The 20,044-nt window shown below is 37.2% G+C and overlaps 2 protein-coding genes and 1 long non-coding RNA gene across 3 annotated transcripts; 1 reads left to right on the top strand and 2 right to left on the bottom strand.

Annotated features, from left to right (window-relative positions):
• Positions 1-2,544: 2,544 nt before the first annotated feature.
• On the top strand, positions 2,545-3,997 carry HSD5 (hydroxysteroid dehydrogenase 5). Its single transcript, XM_078976880.1, has 5 exons — positions 2,545-2,802; positions 2,905-2,990; positions 3,086-3,217; positions 3,312-3,476; positions 3,612-3,997. Exons 1-5 carry the CDS (start codon positions 2,730-2,732, stop codon positions 3,912-3,914), a joined length of 759 nt encoding a protein of 252 aa, XP_078833006.1. The 5' UTR covers positions 2,545-2,729; the 3' UTR covers positions 3,915-3,997.
• A 252-nt stretch (positions 3,998-4,249) lies between these two features.
• On the bottom strand, positions 4,250-5,552 carry LOC145027007 (Rieske (2Fe-2S) domain-containing protein). The gene is made up of 3 exons (XM_078976878.1): positions 5,047-5,552; positions 4,666-4,926; positions 4,250-4,585 (listed from the first exon to the last, which is right to left on the bottom strand). The coding sequence occupies exons 1-3, from the start codon at positions 5,425-5,427 to the stop codon at positions 4,406-4,408; spliced, it is 822 nt and encodes a 273-aa protein (XP_078833004.1). The 5' UTR covers positions 5,428-5,552; the 3' UTR covers positions 4,250-4,405.
• A 5,473-nt stretch (positions 5,553-11,025) lies between these two features.
• LOC145026996 (uncharacterized) lies at positions 11,026-12,506 on the bottom strand. Its single transcript, XR_013674947.1, has 2 exons — positions 11,705-12,506; positions 11,026-11,176 (listed from the first exon to the last, which is right to left on the bottom strand). It is a non-coding gene; the product is annotated as an uncharacterized LOC145026996 (long non-coding RNA).
• Positions 12,507-20,044: the final 7,538 nt, after the last annotated feature.

The following is a 20,044-nucleotide window of genomic DNA, read 5'->3' as shown; positions in this document are numbered from 1 at the left end:
AAACATAAATGATAAAATTGCAAGAATGGTCCCTGTGGTATGTCAAAACTAGCACTTTTGGTCCAAAATAGGTTTGACTTGCAAGGATGGTTAAATAGTTTCGTAGAGTTTGGTCCAATTTCCTATGGATTTTTTTATAATGACGAATTTGCCCTTATATTTTAATTTTCCATTTTATTTTATTATCAGTAATTAAAAAGCAATTAAAAATAAAAAATAAAATAAAATACTCTCTCTCTCTTCCTCTTTCTCTCTCTCTCTCTCTCTCTCTCTCTAAAAACAAAATTAATACAAATCTGGTAGTGGATTTGTAAAATGAAGAACCCTAACTTTTATCAATTTTGTTCAATTCATTATATGAAGTCGAACAGACTAAACACATACACACTCATATATGCATATGAATATCAAGAACACTCGGTTTTTCCTAAGTTCAAGAACAAGAACATCATATTCACAAACTAAGAAATCGATTTCTGATGAACTGCCATCACCACCATCAGAATCAATTTCTTCTATGAATTGCCCAACTCAAACCCATAAGCACACAAACAACTCAATAAACATAAAGACGAAGGTAAACTGCACCCCTTTTATCCCTCTCCCTGAATCGCAGACACCGTATACCCTAAATCAGTACAGGTTAAAGAGATTACGATTTATAGATGAAAGGGGTTACGATTTACAACCTAGAAATGTTTGCGTCCTTTCCAATAATTGAATCAAATGCCAATCATGTCCCTCTCTCTTGTTCTTCTCTGAATCGGTGTTTGAATCAAATGCCAATCATATCCCTCTCACTTGTTCTTCTTGTCACTGCTACACCCCATCACCATGCTCGTCGCCTTCAGATATGTTCAGTCTGTAGCTAGAGGATCCGACGGTGGTGTGGAGATGTAACCCAGATCGATAACCCCCTTGATCGATGACAACCACCTCATATGAGGCTTAACAGCCGAGGAAAATTGATCCGAGGTGTCTTCCCCTCGATTTCCAGTCACGAAACCCTCCATCTGAAAACCATAGCCGCCAAGAAACCCTAATCGTCAAGAAACCCAAACTTCAGATCTCGATCTCCTTTTTCTCGTTGGCATCTGTCTAGGTTCAAAGGGAGGGTAGCAACGATCGAATCGGGTGTTTGGGGTGGTGCTACCTGACCGGAGGGAGGCGAAGGGGCAGCCTAGGCCGGTGACAACCACTTATTCTTCTTCTTTGGATAGTAGTAAGCAAGAAACGAGAGAGAGAGAGAGAGAGAGAGAGAGAGAGAGAGAGAGAGAGATAGGGTATTTTATTTTATTTTGTTTTATTTTTAATTGTTGGTAATAAAACAAAAATGAAAAATTAAATAATAAGGGCAAAATCGTCTTTCCAAAAAAATTCAAACCAAATTGGACCAAACTTGCAAGAAAATTAAACTTTTGGACCATTGATGCTAGCCAAAACCGTTTTGGCCCAAACATGCTAGTTTTGACATACCACAGGGACCATTTTTGCAATTTTGTCAACATAAATATATATTCTTTCCGATGTTTAAAAAAAACATACAGTGGATTCATATGGACGATTTGATTCTGCAAGTCGTAATATTCACTCATATCAAACAAGTCGTTAGTGAGTTAAAGCCTAAAGGGTGTTTGAATGTAGGATTTTAGATAATTATGGGATAAGGAGTCATCAAATGATTCAGATGATCCTTTCCAGTAAAACAGATCGAATAATCATAAATTGAGTTGATGTGAGTAGTTGCAAATTCGTCATCGGGTTTTTTCAACGATTAATAATGAGTGCTTGAACTATTGTGTTTTTATGTGCATAGGACGCACATCATGTGAGTATAGTGAAGGTTCGTTTAAAATAACATTTAATAACATTACCATTTTATCATATTTTTGCTCTTGTTTTATCGCTTGTGCTATTTACTAAATGTTATTATTGTTTTTGTATACAATTTACCGTTCATGCAATAATATTTTTATTATACTGCTCTAATTCTATTTTAACTTCAAATAATTATAACTTTTCCAGCTAATTTATCTTATTAGGTTTGTAATGTTTGTATAATATTTGTGTTATTATTATTTATTTCTATAAAATATATAATAATTTTATCAATTATATATTTTCAATAAAAAGGAGTGGATATAGTTTATCTTTTTAGTTTCGCTTGTTTGTGGCATTTGATGTATTAAATGTAACAAATTAGATTATGGGTTTCATCAAATACATAGATTTGAACGAATTGGTTAATTTAGTAAAAGTGTTTTTTTTTTATTATTATTAGAAAAAGGATCAACCGATGGAATTGTTTTAATAATAGATTTTTGCAAAATAAAACTAATTGAAATCTATGTGACAAAATAATTATTTTTTAGAAAAAGGTTAACTTGAACAGATAAAGTAACAAAAAAGAGATTATTGTAGAAAATGAGAGGCATCCTAGTGAAATGAAAATGACTTTTATAATAAGTTGGTGGTGTCTGTATATGTAATCTTAACGTTAACCTTTAGTATCTGGTTTGGGCTAAATTGAGAAACATAGGTCACCAATAACTCAATAATTAAGCACACTGTCAGTTTCAAAATATGTTTGACTTTTTCATTGTTATCAGCAAATCGCATATGAATATGCAAAGAAGAGAGCAAATCTGGTATTAGTTGCACGGAGAGATCACCGACTGCATGGAATCAGCGAGAATGCTAAACGACTGGGTGCACCGCACGTCTTAATAATGGCTGCAGATGTTGTCAAAGAAGACGAGTGTAGAAGATTCGTCAACGAGACCATTGGTGTTTTTGGGCGAAGTAATCTATTCCCTTATTCTTTGTACATAAACATCATTTATTCATACACACAATCCTTAATGGAAACAAAAAATAAACAATTTTGGTTTTTATTGTTTGCAGTTGATCATCTGGTAAACACCGCAAGCTTAGGGCATACCTTCTATTTTGAGGAAGCAAATGATGCTTCAGTGTTCCCTATTTTGATGGTATAACTCAAACTCTGGCTTAGGGCAATTCCGATGAATGAATTTTATTTAACTTCTTAATTGATGGACATCATACACTTATTGCTAAATTTCAGGATATCAATTTTTGGGGGAATGTTTATCCTACATATGTGGCTCTTCCATACCTCCGCCAGAATCACGGGCGGATTGTCGTTAATGCTGCTGTTGAGAACTGGTTGCCTCTCCCTAGGATGAGCATATATTCTGTGAGTGTATTCCGGTCGACAAAACCGATTATGTTCTTTTTTTTCATTTTTTATGAACAGGGACCACATTTTAACTCTTGTTATGCTTGACTAGGCGGCTAAAGCTGCTCTAGTGAACTTCTATGAGACTTTGAGGTTGGAACTGAATGGTGATGTCGGAATCACGATTGCTACCCACGGCTGGATTGGTGCCGAAATGGCCAGGGGGAGATTCATGCTGGAAGAAGGCGCCGAGATGCAATGGAGGGAAGAACGAGAAGTAAGTTAACCTAAAATGCTAGTTGATAGTATATTAGTATGTTAGTGACACCCTTATGAGTTTTAGTTTTGTCTGAAAGGGTCTTATTGGATGAAATCAGTTTACAATTTGTGTGTTGTTTGTTATGATCACAAGGTGCAAGCTGCGGGAAGTCCTGTGGAAGAGTTTGCAAGGTTAATTGTATCGGCTGCAGTGCGGGGGAGTGCTAATGTTAAATACCCGAGCTGGTACGATGTGTTTCTTCTGTACAGGGTGTTTGCACCGGACGTATTGACATGGACATTTCGGTTCCTTTTGTCAAACCAAGGGGTAAGGGCAACGTCTTTTATGGGTACAGGGAGACCTCTTCTAGAAGCTTCATCACCACCAAAACGACTTCTAACCGGAGGAGAATCTCGTACATCTCCTCGACTTCAGCTAAGACAATTGGATGAATAGGGGAGTTTGTGTTTGTAAATGATGTTTTGAATAATCATGGTCAGGTTTGTTTGTATTGATTTTGAAGTAACGTTCTCTTATCATATTTTCTACCTAGTCATAAGGATTTTAAATGCATAATAAGTCGTAAAGATTTCACTCCTGCAATGTTTCCAAGTCTTACCAGTAGTAGCATGAGATTTTAATTCCAATGTAGATTGAGCTATCCGTGGACATTAGTCTTTTATGCAAACCAATTTGTGTGATTTATACATATGACATGAAGAACAACTATTTTTTGCAAAAATTGGGATTCACAACATCTTGTCCATATAGCTTGCTTGTAGGTAAAAAAATAAATAAAAATAAAGTACATTGCTTATATTTATGTTCAAACCAACATATATAACTCAATCACAAACTTTGTGAAACTGTTGGAAACACAGCAAAACGGATGTATACCTTACAAGTTTACCTGTCAGTTTGTTTTCACACTGGCTAGGTAATAATGCTTACTTGATGGTGGAATAAAGAAAATCCAAGAAGCCTGTCCCCTTAAGGATCCCTTTACCAGTCAAAAGTTCAAAATCCAAAAGCAACAAGAACCCAATAATGGCTGCTTTTCCGTTTATCAATTCGTTTTTATTTGTAAAACCAAATCCTCCAGACCCTTCATCAACCACCATTCTTACCTAAACACCAATACAGATATAGTGGAAAAGTTCTTAGAAGCTCAATGCTATGATTGGTAATAGGAAACAAAGTTAGTTACCTCATCCACGTTGACATCAGTAGCAGTTATACCAGGTTGAGCCTTTCCACTAAACACGATTTCTGCAGATGCAACCGATGGTGCTGATCTTCCCATGCTTATGTAGATATTTTCACCATCAACTTTTACTGGATAAACAAATAAATTACTTAAAGCGGGTGTCAGCACTCTTAACACAGGATTCTTAGGAAACCAGTCTTTGATGGAACCATTTCGCAAATCGAATGTGCTATCAGTTGCTGGGCATACGATGCACCCCTCCTGCACAACATTCTTAACGTCACTCACAAATGGAAGAATAACTGATGTTGTTAAACTAGTACATTCATCGATTTCGAAATCGACCTAGAAATTTTGGGGGAAATTAGGAGAAAGCAAAACCTGGGTGAGCTTAGCATTGATCAAGCCTTCACTATAAGCACCCTCGGCAGGTGATCTATTCTCGATAGCAAACACCTCATCTTTATACCACAACAGGAGAATCTCTTCTCCATTTTGTATTATCACTCTCCTTTCACCTTTCGGAAGCGCCGATACTGGCACCACCGGTATCCAATTCCTTGTATCTTCAGAAACGCCTGAGGACGACACATCCGCTGCCTTGCACGTTATCCCATTTCTCCGGAGGGCCAGAGTTACATGCTTTCCTGGTTGGCAATACTGATGATGAAATGGTAAAAGTGGTAGTTTCCGGCGGTGGTGTTGGGTGTAAGGGGAGGAAAGGAGGCCGGAAGCGAGCTTGGCGGCGGCCGTAGCGGCCATAATTGATTGTTACGACGATTATGGGCAGTGGGCGTTTGACGGAGGAGAATGGAAAACTGGAAATTGAGTGGATGAATGGATTTGCATCGGCATATTATCCAAAAGAGAAGAAAGAGTGGACTGGTCTCCCTTGCCATACGTACAGGTTCCATAGCCACATAAATTGGATAACCCAATATTTTATATACTCAGGGTTAAAAAAAAAAAAAAAAAAAAAGTATATTTTTCAATATCTATTAACATAAAGGGGATTCTAGTTGCACCATGTTGAAAACCATTTTAGTAACTCAAGACCACCATTAGTTATTATGGTGTCATGTCATTAACTGTTTGTATATCATTAATATATAAAAACCATTATAGGGTTGCATGCCCACATATGATTGTTTGTATAAACCCATCAGTGGTATCAGACGAATCTGAGATCGAGAAACAAATTGTTGGACAATAAGTATGATTATGTTCCATGTGATTGTCCGCATGATATCTTGTTCAGAGGATCACATCTAAATGACAGGTTATTGATGAGAACAGAGTTCGAAAACGTCTTTGAGAGCTACGATTGCTAATCGGATTCTACTTGCATTTATGGTTACTAGACTTATCCAAGTTGGAGACTGTTGGATTAGTGTCTAAGCCCGTAACCATATTTGGTAAGTACTTGACCCGATTGTGCATGATCATTTTGAGTTGCCTTCACCAAAGCAACTTGACTGGAAAAATAATAGAGAAAGAGGTTATTATGGTTTATTAATATATTATAAGAATAATATATTAAAAGAGAAATCATATTATTTAATTAATATTAGTCATAAATTAATTAAGAATTAATTTAGTGATTAAAAGAGATTAATTGAGTAAAGGGGCTTAAACTATCAAATGTGTGATAGTTGGATTTTGGGTTGGGAAACCAATGGGACAAATGGATGAACGAAATTATGATGGGAGCCCATCATATTTTCATCTATGACCTTATTCTAGAAGGTTCCATGAGTTGCTTAATGTCTAAGTTGTCCATTAGGGTTTTGGAGGAAACCCTAGCTGCTCACAATATAAATAAGGCCCCTAGGGTACAGAAATCGGCCACTTACTTCTCTAAGAGCCCTAAGGCCGAATTTTGTAGCTTCCTTCCTCTCTCCCTTGCCTCTCCATTTGCTTTTGGTGTTTGTGAGCCATTAGAGGTACTACACTTGTGGTACTTGCTTTCAAGGATAAGGAGATTCAAGATTTAAGTTGTTATTACTACATAACAACAAGAGGTATGTAATCTATCTCATCTTATGAATTTCGAAATTCATAGAAGCATGCTAGGGATCTTCATGTGTTCATAATGTTATGTATCTAATACTGAAAACATAGATCCGTATCTAGGGTTGCAGGCACACATAGGATTGTTTATATAAAACCCATCATGAACCCCCTGTTATCAGAAGTTGGATAGTTGGTTGAGAGATAAGCGGACTCGGTTCAAGAATAATGATTTGGTATGAGTGGTCTGTCAGGGAGCCAAGCCATCTCGAGACTACAGATTTCAAATTGTGTAATGTGATCATAATACGAGGAATTCGTCCATTTTCAGGTTTTAAAACCATGTTAGGGGTAGTTTTGATTGCCTTGGGAAGGTTGGGGTTATGCTCGGGACTGTGGTCATGTAGTTCAAGTTGTCTGGCGTGTAAGGAATGATGAGAAACAATTTTGAGGACGAAATCAAATTTAAGTGGGGGAGCGTTGTAACATCCCGTTTTAAATAGAATAATTAAATAATAAACCCGGGATCCCAAAAAGTAATTTTCATTATTATTTTATATTATTATACACCAAAATCAAATAATAAGTAGCAGGGTGTTGGTTTTGGGAAGCCAAATGACATGATTTAGAGTTTCGGGGGTTAAAGTGTAATTTCGGGACTTATTTTGAATAGATATTAGGGGCTAAGGGACTAAATGGTACTTTATGGATCTTATTTGAGAAGAATGAGAGGAAGAGGGACTGAAAACGTTATTATGCAGGAAGTTCTATTTTTGGACGGGGGCATATAATCCCATCACCCTCTCAAACCCTAACCCAAAACCTAACTTCTCTTGCAGCCTCCACCTCTCACATGTGACCATTCGGCAGCCACCTCCCTTCTCATCTTTTCGATCAGCTAAAGCCACTAGGGGAACCACCGTCAACCTCCATTCTTCCCCACATCGGGATAGCTCAAGATCGTCGTGAAGAGGTGGGCTACGAGTGTCACTGTTACATTGATCACCGGTATCAGTCGACACCTCACCGCCATGTTGAGCCATCGTCTTGCACATCGCATTTTCACTATCGGCGACGATTAGGACTGCAAATTGGCGGACGTTCTTTATGCTGCTGCTACTGCTGCACTCGGAAGGAAACGCATCACCATGTTTTTTTCCATCTCGTTTTGTTATCGTGCCCTTGCCATCGTCGTTGCTCTGGTCATCTTTTACCACCCGAAGTGGCTGAGGTGGGTGCATGCTTTGGGAATGAACTCATGTTGTGAGGGTTGCTGCTTCATTGTGACATGATTATGGGTGCTCGCTTGTCTAGAAAAACCCAAGAAAAACCACCATGGCTCCCGATCATGGTGGCTGTCACCAACAACGCTGTTGTTGCCGACCGATCGTCGTTGATGCCGCCATTTCGTGTCATCACCGACGCCTTATGCCACCAGGTGGGTGGCTGGACTCCTTTTATGAATAGAAGACGTGTATGGGTGTGTGTGGCTAGTTGGCCGAAAATCACAATAGGGCCTCCACCACCACCATGAGGTGGTGGCTAGCACCTCCGACCACCGTCTGCCGCCACAGAGCGGTTGGGTGTGTATTTGGATGTTGTTATAAAATTATATTGTACGGCCGGAATAATCAAAGGAAACAACCTGCCACCACCGTAAGGTGGTGGTTGCCACCTCACGCCGCCATTCTGCCACCACCTTGGGTGGCTGTGTGCTTTTGTGTGTGTGATTGTTATTTTGGGATGCTTAAATATTTTAGCTAAAAATCATAACCACCACCGCAAGGCGGTGGCCGCCGCCGTTAACAACCACTAACCGAAGTGGTAGTGGGTGGTGTCTGACTTGTTTAACCCTAATGGGCCCAATGTAGCCCTGATTGACCTAAAAGCCCAACCATGGGGCTAATTGGCTAGTATTTAGGTTGGAAACCCTAATGTCATGAAACCCTAATTTTGGGGATTTGATTTGGAGAGAGAGATAGAGAGGGAGGGAGGGAGGGAGAGGGAGAGAGAGAGAGAGAGAGAGAGAGAGAGAGAGAGAGGGAGGGAGGGAGGGAGAGAGAGAGAGAGAGAGAAAGAGAGAGAAAGAGATTAAAATGTTAATCTAGACATTTTAAGCTCCTTCTCCATGCTTGGTACCTAGATGATGGGATTGTCATTGGGGATTCAGAGGAGGTGGCTAGAGTGTTGAACATAATTCGGTTGCATGGTCCAGGTTTGGGTCTCGAGTTGAACATCAAGAAAACGGAGATTTTTTGGCCCTTATGTGATGGTAGGAAGCTTCGGGCTGATTTATTCCCTACGGAGATGGGGAGACCTTCTTTGGGGGTGAAACTCCTTGGGGGGGCTGTTAGCATAGACGCGGGGTTTATTAGCGGGCTGGCCATGAAAAGAGCGGTCAATGCTGTTGATTTGATGGGCCTTCTTCCACAACTATGTGACCCACAAAGTGAGCTCCTTTTGCATCGATCATGTATGGGCATTGCAAAACTTTTCTTTGGTTTAAGAACATGTTAGCTGGTACACATAGAAGAGGCAGCGTTATTCTTTGACAAGGGATTGCGCAGGTCTATCGAGGATATGGTGGTATGTGGAGGCCCCTTCTTTGGAGACATTCAGTGGCGCTTGGCTTCCTTACCTATTCGTTTTGGTGGTTTGGGTTTGTACTCGGCCTACGAGGTTTCCTCCTACGTATTTGTAGCCTCGAGGGCCCAATCTTGGGCACTACAAGACCACATCTTACGTGACAGTGACATATGTGGTATGGACTCGGATTATCTATGTGCTATGACTCGTCTCCGTGATACGATTCCGGGACTTGACAGTAGTGGTTTCACTAATAAGGACACCGCCCCCCCCCCCCCCTAAATCCCAAAAAGTTTTGGTGTATGCCCTTTTTAGCAAAATCGTCCAAGATATGGAAGTCAACTTCGAGATGACTGTCAGACAGAAAGCAGTCTTTGAGTGTCTACGGGCACCTCATGCTCAAGATTTTCTACTAACTATCCCTATTGATGGTCTTGGCCAGCATATGTCTCATGTGGAGTACCGAACTATCCTTCGTTACCGCCTCATGATTCCCATATTCCCAATTGACGAGATATGCCCAGTTTGTCGCAAGGCATGTTTGGATACCTTTGGGGAACACGCGGTTCATTGTAGAGAGCTCCCTGGTTTCAAGTATAGACATGATGTGGTTCGAGATGTTCTCTTTGATGCTTGTCGGCGTGCTGGTATATCTGTGAAGAAAGAAGCGCCAGTGAACTTTTTGACGGACCCACAGGATGGTAGGTCCACACTTAGACCGGCTGACATTTTGGTCTTTGGATGGATAGGAGGGAAGCATGCGTGTGTGGATCTTACTGGTGTATCTCCTCTCATTGGTTTGGGGAGCGGAGGTTTCACAGCTGGGCATGCAGCTTTGAAAGCCGCTGCGTGCAAAGTGGTAAAGCACGACAATGCATGTAAAGAAAATCAACATGTGTTTGTTCCTTTTGCATTCGATACACAAATGTTGTTTTCAAAAGAATAAGTTTTGTCATCCAAAAAGGGCTAGCAGCGCAACTTGTTACCCGTTTGGCTTCAATCGAGATGTATTGAATTCATATACAAATATATATGGTGCATTTGTGATATAACTCTAAGGATATGATTATGTGATTATAAATAATTAAACTTAATTTTATTATAAATCATAAAGATCATCTATGTAACTTACACAATTAAAGAAAAAAATTGGACTTTAAGTGAAATAATCATTAAAAGAATTAAGAATATTTTGCTTGTACCATCCTTAAGTTTCTTTATGTTTTGGTTTCGGTCCATATCGTTATTTTTCTCCCGTCCAATCATGTCATGTGTTAAGGGAACAAAGGTTTTAATGTCATGTTAGGTCTCTCACCAAATTGAAATTACCACCATTTTTCCATTCAATTTGTTGGGTTGATTGGGGTTGAAAGTAGCAGCTTATCATCAAAATAAAATATCATCTACTTAGAGTTTCCCTCTACTTACAGCTGGCAAACTCAATAACAATTTACACCTACACATAATTTGAAAATGTAATATAGTGTTATTACACATAATTTGTTGGGTTGATTTGGAACATATGTTTTTCATATATATAATAAGCAATAAGTGCAGTCGATGGCGTCTTCAAAACATGTATTCATGGCTTCATGCTATAGCAACTTGTATCTTTATATTCTATTAATTCTAGAAGAATCAAAGATCTAACTCTTAAAATATTATATATGGCAAAAAAACATCATATCACCATTATTGATGTTGACATTCGTCTTCAAACCAAATTAATCATATCACCAAATATTATACGATTTCTATGGTTCGTGAAAGAAAAATAATTAGTTTCAATTCTGCCGATAAACAAAATGTTCATAATGGTTTCACACTATCATTTATTGCACATGTAAACAAAAATAATAATTATTAATTACGTAACATATTCCTTCGAAACATAGAAGATACTTCGAGCTTCTACCTGAGATGGAACACCAATGATGATGATCAATAAGACACGACAAATAAACATGTCATTGTATATTTGTAATAAAAAAAATAATATCAATTGTATCGTTTTTTATAAAAATAAATTAAGGTAGATAGTTTAATCTGGATCAAGAAGATGATAAGATAATTTGATTATATATACATCATCGAAACTGTTAAGTGATTTATGTCATGTAATATGACTTGAATTGAACGAAAATAATGAAACTAAAATTACCATAAAACCTCAAGTGTGAAATGATAAATTTGCCAAAAAGTTTATCTTTTTTGCCCAGTTTGGTGTGTGATTAGAACATTTTTGGAATCTAGCCAGCCACAAAAAGAAAATCGAGTATTAACCTGACCACAAGCTATGTTCCAAAGTTTGAATACATGAACACGTGAAAACAGAGCGAAAGTGTGGTGTCATCCCAAGAAAAAACCAAAAAAGAAGCAATAATTTAATAAAAGTTTCAATATTCAAATATCCTCTCGAATCTTGGGGATAATTAATAATTACCTTATCGATTCATCCGTTCATCAAAAGGTTTTTGCGGATGTTTGAAGTGAAAAATTGCGATTGACATTGTTATTGTTAGTATTATGATGATCCATGGACAATTGAATCGGCTGAATCTGGAGTGTTTTCATTTCGATTCCACGTCGCTTCCATAGATTTACGTTCGTTTCCTGATCTCGGCGGCCACATTTCACCACAGGCAACGGCGGATCTAATTCTTCCGCCACCATAACTCTCATTAGAACCGGATCATCACTACTAGTCATGTAATATTTCTTCGTGTTAACACCTCTTCTTCCTCTGCTGTTGCAACTGTTGCTTCGATTCGTAATACATTTACTGCTACAGTTGTTGATAGAAGCAGTGTCAATAGCTGGAGAAATTAGGTTTTTGCCGGAGAAGAGTCTGTGGAGTTTAGTGTAACTGAAGCTGGAATAGACGGAGGATTTCGCGTTGGTTGAAGCGGAGAATCTGCAGGCGAGGAAACGGTTGGTGTTGTTGTTGTTGTTGGTGGTGGTGGTGGTGGTGGATCTCTTCTTGATTTGGCCTATACAGCTGAGTTTTGGTGATGAAGGATCTGTGGCGGGGGTTTCCGAGATTTTGGCAGGTTTGACGGTGTCGTTTATGGAGACTCGACAAAATAGTGGCATGAAGAAGCTCTTATTTGATTTTGATCTGTTCGAGTTCGACATTGTTGTTTCAGAGAAAGATGGTGGGGGAGAGAAGAGCAGAGCAGGCAAACAAAGAAGCGTGTGCTTTGGAAATGAGAGGCACACAACGGGGGTTGTTTGTAAAGCCTGTCAGTCAGTCAAACCCTTCTAAAAAAATATTATTTTTTTGGGTTCCTATTTTCACTGTTATGTCGTTTTCATTATATACTTTTACATTTTATTTTGTATTTTGATATAACAAAGTGAGGAACTATTTTATAAAATTGGTTCAAATTGTATATTAATTAATCATATGATTAAATAATATTGTAAATTATACTTAGATAAAAGACATCCCGACAACAAGTTTTTGAATTGCAATTTTTTTTTTTAAACAAAGTTCATAGAAATGATAATATTATTATGCATAACCTTTTTAAACTCTATTGAAGAGTCTATTGGTTTTTTAATCTAAACATATCAACATAAACTTGGATAATTTTAGAATCATGAGTGTAATTATCTGTTAAAATTTGTGATTTTGACCCTATAACTTGGGGTATCATGAAATCTGATTTGCGATAATCCAAAAATAACAATTTAGAAGTCATGTCATTTTTGGATTCGAAACACAAAAAACACCTTGATGTTTTGCATTTTTGGTGAGACACATGTAAGTTTTTTAATCTAAAAATATCAATATAAACTTGGATAATTTTAGAATCGTGATTGTAATCATCTATTAAAATTTGTGATTTCGACCCAATAACTTGGGGTATCATGAAATCTGATTTGTGATGATCCAAAAATGACAATTTAGAAGTCATGTCGCTTTTGGATTCGAAACACAAAAGACACCTTGATGTTTTGCATTTTGGTGAGACACATGAAAGCATATGATTAATTTCGAGTATCAAAAGTGTTAACCATTTTCTGGAACACCCATCTTCCTTTTATACAAGAAAGACGATGGTTAGAAATTGGTTAGATACCAAATGGTGCCAAAACAAGTGGTTATAAGGCATAACCAATTCTTACATCACAATGATGTCACACCCTGTTTTAGAGGAAAATGCATGACTCGACTATTTTTTGTTATAGAAATCCATTTATGTTTATGGGTACCAAGGGTTTTTACCCCTTGGATCCCGCAAGGGGCGCCGCCCCTTGGAACCCTGTACCCTAGGGTGTTACCCCCGAACCCCGTATTCCCAAGTTCACAATAATCACTTTGAGTGTGCATCTCGTACCTCCAATCTTAGTGAGTAAATATAACTAAACCTATCTCAAAATTATAATAACTACACTAAAATATGTTGATAGCATTAAAATCACCAACAAGATCAACAACCTCTAGCTCTAGAAAGTAAAAGTATCAAACACAAACGTGAAAGGTATACATATATGTTGATTATCCATATAAGCTTTCTTTTGTTTTGTTACTTTGTATGAAACAACTTTTAAAACGGTCTCTTCCACATTGGACCATATACTCCTCAAACCCATTAGAGGGGAAACTCTTATTAGATCGATACATGCATGTTTCCCACTTATCCATCGGAAAAAATGTCAGTCGGTCTAAGTGTTGATCTTCTTTTCCACAAGTTAGTCGATATGTTCGTATGCGTTTCTTTCTTATAGAAACCCTGACGCGCCTTGACCCTTGTATTTTGTAGTATATGTGATCAAATTGGTCTTATATATACAAGTGTACACTCCGCACCTCCTAGTTTGTTTTAAATCATGACTTAAAAGCCTTTTGATACTTCTGTTTATTACAATTACACCAAATTGTTGGTAACACTAAAATCATCAGCATACCATGTTTAATGATTATCATCCATCGTCCATATAGTTATTCACACCATCTCTTTGATCTGACGTGAAATCAATAGTGTTGGCAATTGCTAAAATGTAAACGGGTTGGGTTACATTTTTGGGTTCACGGATCAACACGTCAAACCGACTATATATATATATATATATATATATATATATATATATATATATATATATATATATATATATATATATATATATATATATATATATATATAATATTTTTTTTAAAAATATATTTATGAATTAGTAGAATACAGTTAATATACGGCGTTGAAAACCTCTTTTTTTCAAATCTGTTTTTATTAAGTTATTATGTTAGATTGATAGTTGATTGTTCATTTCTTTTCGGTCAATGTAAAATGTTATTTATTAATTAATTTATAAGCTTGTATAATTCTTATAAATTTAACATGTGAAAAAAAAAAGTATTCTTATTATCATAGAGGATTACTATAATTTGTTTCCTTTTATCTTTCCTATTTTATACGATTTTGGTTAGAGTTTGTTTAGAATGAGGATTACGTTTACTAGTTTGTATATATACTAGTTTTTGTGAATAAATGAAAGAGAGCTTTTTCGATAATCAATTTGTTTATGTTATCAAAATAGGTCTCACACCTACTTTAGAAAATCATGTTATAATTCACCATACTACACCCACACCTCAAAATATCCTAACTAGATGCAAGCGAACGATGTTATAACGGAAAACAACTACAACGATTTGTTTAATGTCCTGTTTCGAGTCGTTTCATAATTTGGGGTCGAGACCCGAAGATCAAGTATCATAAGGCTTTGGGCTTTAGGAAAGAGAAGTTTAGACCCATTCGAATGTGGGCAACGTAGATTATATGATTCAATAGTTCGGTTTGTGCTTTGGAGTCAGAGGGTAAAATAGGAAAAGTAGTGTTTTAGACTTCTTTTATGAATTATGGATTTTAGTTCGATGTGTTTTAAGTCAAAAGTAATTAGATAGGGTCGTAGAGCTCCTCAATACCTTTCTGTGATATAAAGATTGTCGAAATCGGAGTTGAAACGAAGAATTTACGACCTTTTGAAGTTTGGACAGTTTTGGGTTAAGCCACATACGTTGGGCGTACTAGGGCATCCTAAGTACGTTGGACGTACGCGATCAGTGCCCAAACCCTATTTTCGTGGTTTGAGCCTTATTTAAGCTCCTTAACTTCCCTAAACCCATTCCATTTTCATCATCCATCTCTCCAACACCCTCCTATGAAAACTTCTAACCCTAGTTTGAGCATTTTTAGCAAAAGGTGTTTTTGAGTGCTTTGAAGTGTTCTTGGTGCATCCTGTAGAAGAATGAGCTCATTGGAGAAGTGTTGTTTGCATTGGAGCTTGTAGATTCAGACTTTTCTCACCTTGATCTCTTTTCTAGAGGTATAAAGTTTGAATCTCAATGATGTATTTATTAAATCTAGCTAGTTTTGGATCTTATGAGCTTTTGGTCATTTTAGTGCATAAAGTTTAGATCTTGGAAGTTTGTGACTTTGTTATGGATAATGTTGGAAACTTTATCCATCTAAACATCATTGTGGTTCATACTTGAATGTTGGAGACTTGGACTCAATGGCTTAAGTTGAAAAAGATGCACTTTTGGTCCCTTTGATACTTAAAGGCTATACCTTAGTGGTTGGATTGTTCTAATTGATAAAGTTGGAAACTTTATACATTATGGATCTTTTAGAATCCATAAAAATGTGATCTTGATCCTTCTATTCCTTCCATGAAAGTGTCATGATGTCTTAATGGATTAATAAGTTAATGTTTTGGCTTTTGGACCTTTTCTAGACATGGAAAGTCATAAAGGTGGAAACTTTATAACTTAGAATGGTGTTGTGGGACTAGATCTGAGTGTTTGATGAAAGGACTTAAGAGATTAAGCACTTAATGGAAAAATGTCATCTAGCCGAGTACGCTAGGCGTAACTTTAAGTATGTTGGGTGTAACTTTGAGTATGTTGCGCGTACTCGTATGGGGTTCCGTTTCTGGATGGTGAGTATGCCATGCGTTCGGGATGAATACCTTGGGCGTACTTAGCCTAATGTTTGACTTGTTGACATTGACTTCTGTTAACTATTGACTTTTTGACCAAGTTTGACCTTGGGTCAAAATTGAGAGGTTTAGGCTATTAATTAATATTTTATCTGCTTTTGGTATTAGTGGATTCATGGGTGCAAGCAATGCAGAAAAAGGATCGTGTCGTACGTTTCAGAGTTCTTCGATCCAGGTGAGCCTCCTCTATATGCTTGTGAGTCAAAGGCAACAATGCCGACTTACTAAATTGTGTGTGTAGGATGCTAGATGTCTTTGTGACTCTTTCACTTTTGTATGAGCCTTTATGGTGTTATATATATATATATATATATATATGTGTGTGTGTGTGTGTGTGTGTGTGTTAACCAGTTGGGTTTTGCTAGTTGTTACTGTGATATGTGATATCATGTACTGAAATTGCTGATAGTCTCCAGGGTTGCTGATAACCCACCAGACGTGTTGTTTGTCCACTGAGACTGTTGATAGTCTCCAAGGTTGTTGACAACCCACCGGGCGTGTTGTTTGCCCACTGGGACTGTTGATAGTCCCCAAGGTTGCTGATAACTCATAGATGTTTATTTGTGTTGTGTTGTGTATGATATATATTGGGGAACTTACTAAGTGTAAAAACTTAAAAACCAGATAAATTTTTTCATTTTTTTAAAAGTAGGAATTACAATAATAATTTGTTTCCAAAAATCCATTACATCAAAATATGTCAAATTATCAGAGTATCCATATCAATGAGTGCGGAAAATGTTGGAGAGTGAATGCTGATCCATCAAGCCCGACCCTTCCCTTTAGTACCGAAAGTACCTGAAACCACCAAATAAATTGTAAGCAAAAGCTTAGTGAGTTCCCAAAATATCACATAACATACAATCGCAGAATACCATGCAACATACATATAATTTCCATGGGCTACCCCCATGGTCTTTTCCTGAAATGTCATGGGTTACCCCCATGGTCTGATATCTAAGTGTCATATGTTACCGCCATGGTCTTCCATGTTGATAAGTTGAATGATCGATTAGATTCAAACAAGTAAAATAATCAAAACACATAATGAAGATCAAAGTTGTGTCGAATGATTAATAAGTACAACCTTAGAAGAGCTCAATGAAGAACGACTGTTGTAAATGTTGTGTAGGGTTTACAACTTAGATGATTACAAGATACGGTGCATGCATGCACTTTAAATAGTAAAACCCTAATAATAAATAAATAGGTGGACAAGACCAACCCGCTATACAAAATGGACTATACATTAAATACACAATGACACAACCCATATGACCCAACAATATCCTTCTTTGCGTCAATTGAGGCAGGAGTCTCTTCATGGTTGTATTCGTTTCTGCGTCTTGAAGAGCTTGGGTATAATACTGAGGAGAGTATTGTGAATTGTTATATACCATCTGATCATATCCGAATAATACTTTTTTGCAGCATCATCATTCGCTTTGCAATTGCCTGTTATTTCCAGAATGTAGTTCAAGCAAGTAGTGGAAAATAAGTGTTTATCAGGAAAAGAAAATAGACATCTATGGATGTCTCCTCTTTCTTTCGATTCCCGATGGAACATCATGCTCCAGTTATCTTTCACAATTCTCCCGAGTTTCATCTTCTCAATGTCTTTCGCAGAAGCTTCAGGAAGGACTGTTGGTTTCTTTCGCAACACCGAGGCAATTCCAACATCCATTTTTGCTACCTCGGGGATGTACGAAACCAACATCCTCTTGATATGATCAACAATTGGTTCATACTTCTTTTCATCCTTCATCAAGAGGTGCATCAGCATGATCCAATCACATGGATTTAAATATGGCAGGTCTGCGAGAGAGAACTCAAACAGTGAGGATTGAGCCATTTGGTCTGTGTTTGAAGGAGTTTCAGATGAGGCCGACATTTTTGCTATTCCATATGCATATATATTATCTGGAACTTTATCAAAATCAACGATTGTTTGTTCACAATCATAGAAAATAGAATCAAATTTCTCCCTTTCGAATGCTAAAAAGGGCAAAAGTTTCCTATGTGGTTTTTTGCTAATGTCCGAAGAATGCCGCAAAGCTGTCAATTTTCCATACAATCGTTTGGTAGACTTACAATAGATATTTCATTGTTTTAAAAAAAGCTTAACAGCTGCATTAAGATTATCCCTATCACACATCAAATTTGTTATTTGCATATCTAAGTATTCGATTATTATTTTCTTCGAATCTAACACCATTTAGATTTCTAAGAGTTGAGTATTTGACTTCTTAGCCTCATTACTAGCAGAAATAAGTAAATCATTAATGTAAGTAAGTGCTGCATCAAACTCAGATAAAATCGAATAATAGGCACTTGAAGGAATATTAAAAGATTGTAAAAGAGAACGTACCTGAGAAGTCATTGGAGATTTATGCGAAGATGTTGTCATAAAGCACTTCTCGGTTATATTTTCTTCCTCTCCTTCCTCATGCACGGAAAACATCGTCCCATGTGCAGGGTTTCAAATCCCTTCATCGTCCGAGCCTGACGACCAAATTTGGTATGTGCCATCTTCTTCATCTACACCCTTAGCCACCAAAGACAAACCCTTTGCTTTTACACGAACTTCTTCCAGCCTTTCCACGTAATAAGCTTCCTCTTTCACATTGTTCTTCTTCTCATAACGCTTACGAAGCATGCAGTCAGATGCCATATGATTCGCACCATTGCAATAATGGCAGTCGAATTCAACATCGTCATTAAGCTTTTTCTCTTTCTTTTCCTTTTTATCACGAACTTCCTTCTTTTCTTCCTTCTTCTCATCACCTCCAGTTTTCCCAACAACACTTCCTTTCGCATCACTATTTTTTGACCTTGCATTGAATGGCTTCTTAAAGAATTTCTTTACTCAGTTGTTAGAGTCAAATGCAATAGCCTCATCATCGGAGTTTGCAATCAGACCCTCATTATCTGAACCTTCCTTCTCATTAGCTTCTCTCTCTCTCTTCTTCCCTTCCAATTACTATCGAAACCAAAGCTAGTGAACCTCCCAGACTAATCTTCACTTCAACAGAAATTTCATTAACTTCGGATTCATGAGTTTTCAACAGATTGTACAAATCATTCAACGAAAAGTTATCAAAACTTTATCGAGTCTTCACCATTAAACTCACATTTCGCCATTCCTTGCGAACCCTCATAACAAACGTGATATTAAACTAAATTGTTGACCTGGTGATTCCATATCGGCTGCACTTGTAAATTAGCTCATTTAGACGATCGTAGTACAATTCGATATATTCACCATCTTTTTGTTTAAATTCTCTTAATTCAACTAGACAAATTTTCACTTAATTGATTTTTGTCTTTTCATCCCTTGAAACTTTTCCTTCAGAGTATTCCATATGTTTTTAGTAGTTTTACAACTATGAACGTGATTGTAAACAACAGGATGTAGAGCACATCCGAGTTCTCTCATGCACTTATTCTCATTCCTTGCTAATCTTTCAGCTTGCTCAACGACATTTGAATTAGTGGAAGAAGTTTCAATACTTTGAACAGAAGCAGGTGGACGAACATAACCGAGAATGCATTTCCATAACTCTTCATTGATTCCATTTAAGTAATCTTCCATCCGATCGGCCCACTGATCATAATACTCGGGTATCAGCATCAGAATTTTAGTCGATGAACCAAGGAGATGAGAATAAGACGTCATCGTGTTCATGTTGAAGTTCGCCATTTAAGAACAGACAAAATTTGAGTAAACTTTAAATTTGAATTAGATCAAAAAAAAAAAAAAAAAAAAAAAAAAACT

Source organism: Lactuca saligna, chromosome 1 (assembly GCF_052625555.1).
Source record: "Lactuca saligna cultivar CGN05327 chromosome 1, ASM5262555v1, whole genome shotgun sequence".
Taxonomy (NCBI): Eukaryota; Viridiplantae; Streptophyta; class Magnoliopsida; order Asterales; family Asteraceae; genus Lactuca; species Lactuca saligna.
The sequence above is the reverse complement of the archived record's forward strand: the minus strand, read 5'-3'. Positions and strand labels throughout refer to the sequence as shown.

Excerpts from the sequence above, each read along its gene's own strand:
- HSD5 (XM_078976880.1), top strand. The coding sequence starts at position 2,730 with ATGGCTGCAGATGTTGTCAAAGAAGACGAGTGTAGAAGATTCGTCAAC. Across the intron at positions 2,803-2,904 it reads CATTGGTGTTTTTGGGCGAA|TTGATCATCTGGTAAACACC; the intron begins GTAATCTATTCC and ends TATTGTTTGCAG. Across the intron at positions 3,477-3,611 it reads AATGGAGGGAAGAACGAGAA|GTGCAAGCTGCGGGAAGTCC; the intron begins GTAAGTTAACCT and ends TATGATCACAAG.
- LOC145027007 (XM_078976878.1), bottom strand. The coding sequence starts at position 5,427 with ATGGCCGCTACGGCCGCCGCCAAGCTCGCTTCCGGCCTCCTTTCCTCC. Across the intron at positions 4,927-5,046 it reads TCAATGCTAAGCTCACCCAG|GAGGGGTGCATCGTATGCCC; the intron begins GTTTTGCTTTCT and ends AATGTTGTGCAG. Across the intron at positions 4,586-4,665 it reads CTGATGTCAACGTGGATGAG|GTAAGAATGGTGGTTGATGA; the intron begins GTAACTAACTTT and ends ATTGGTGTTTAG.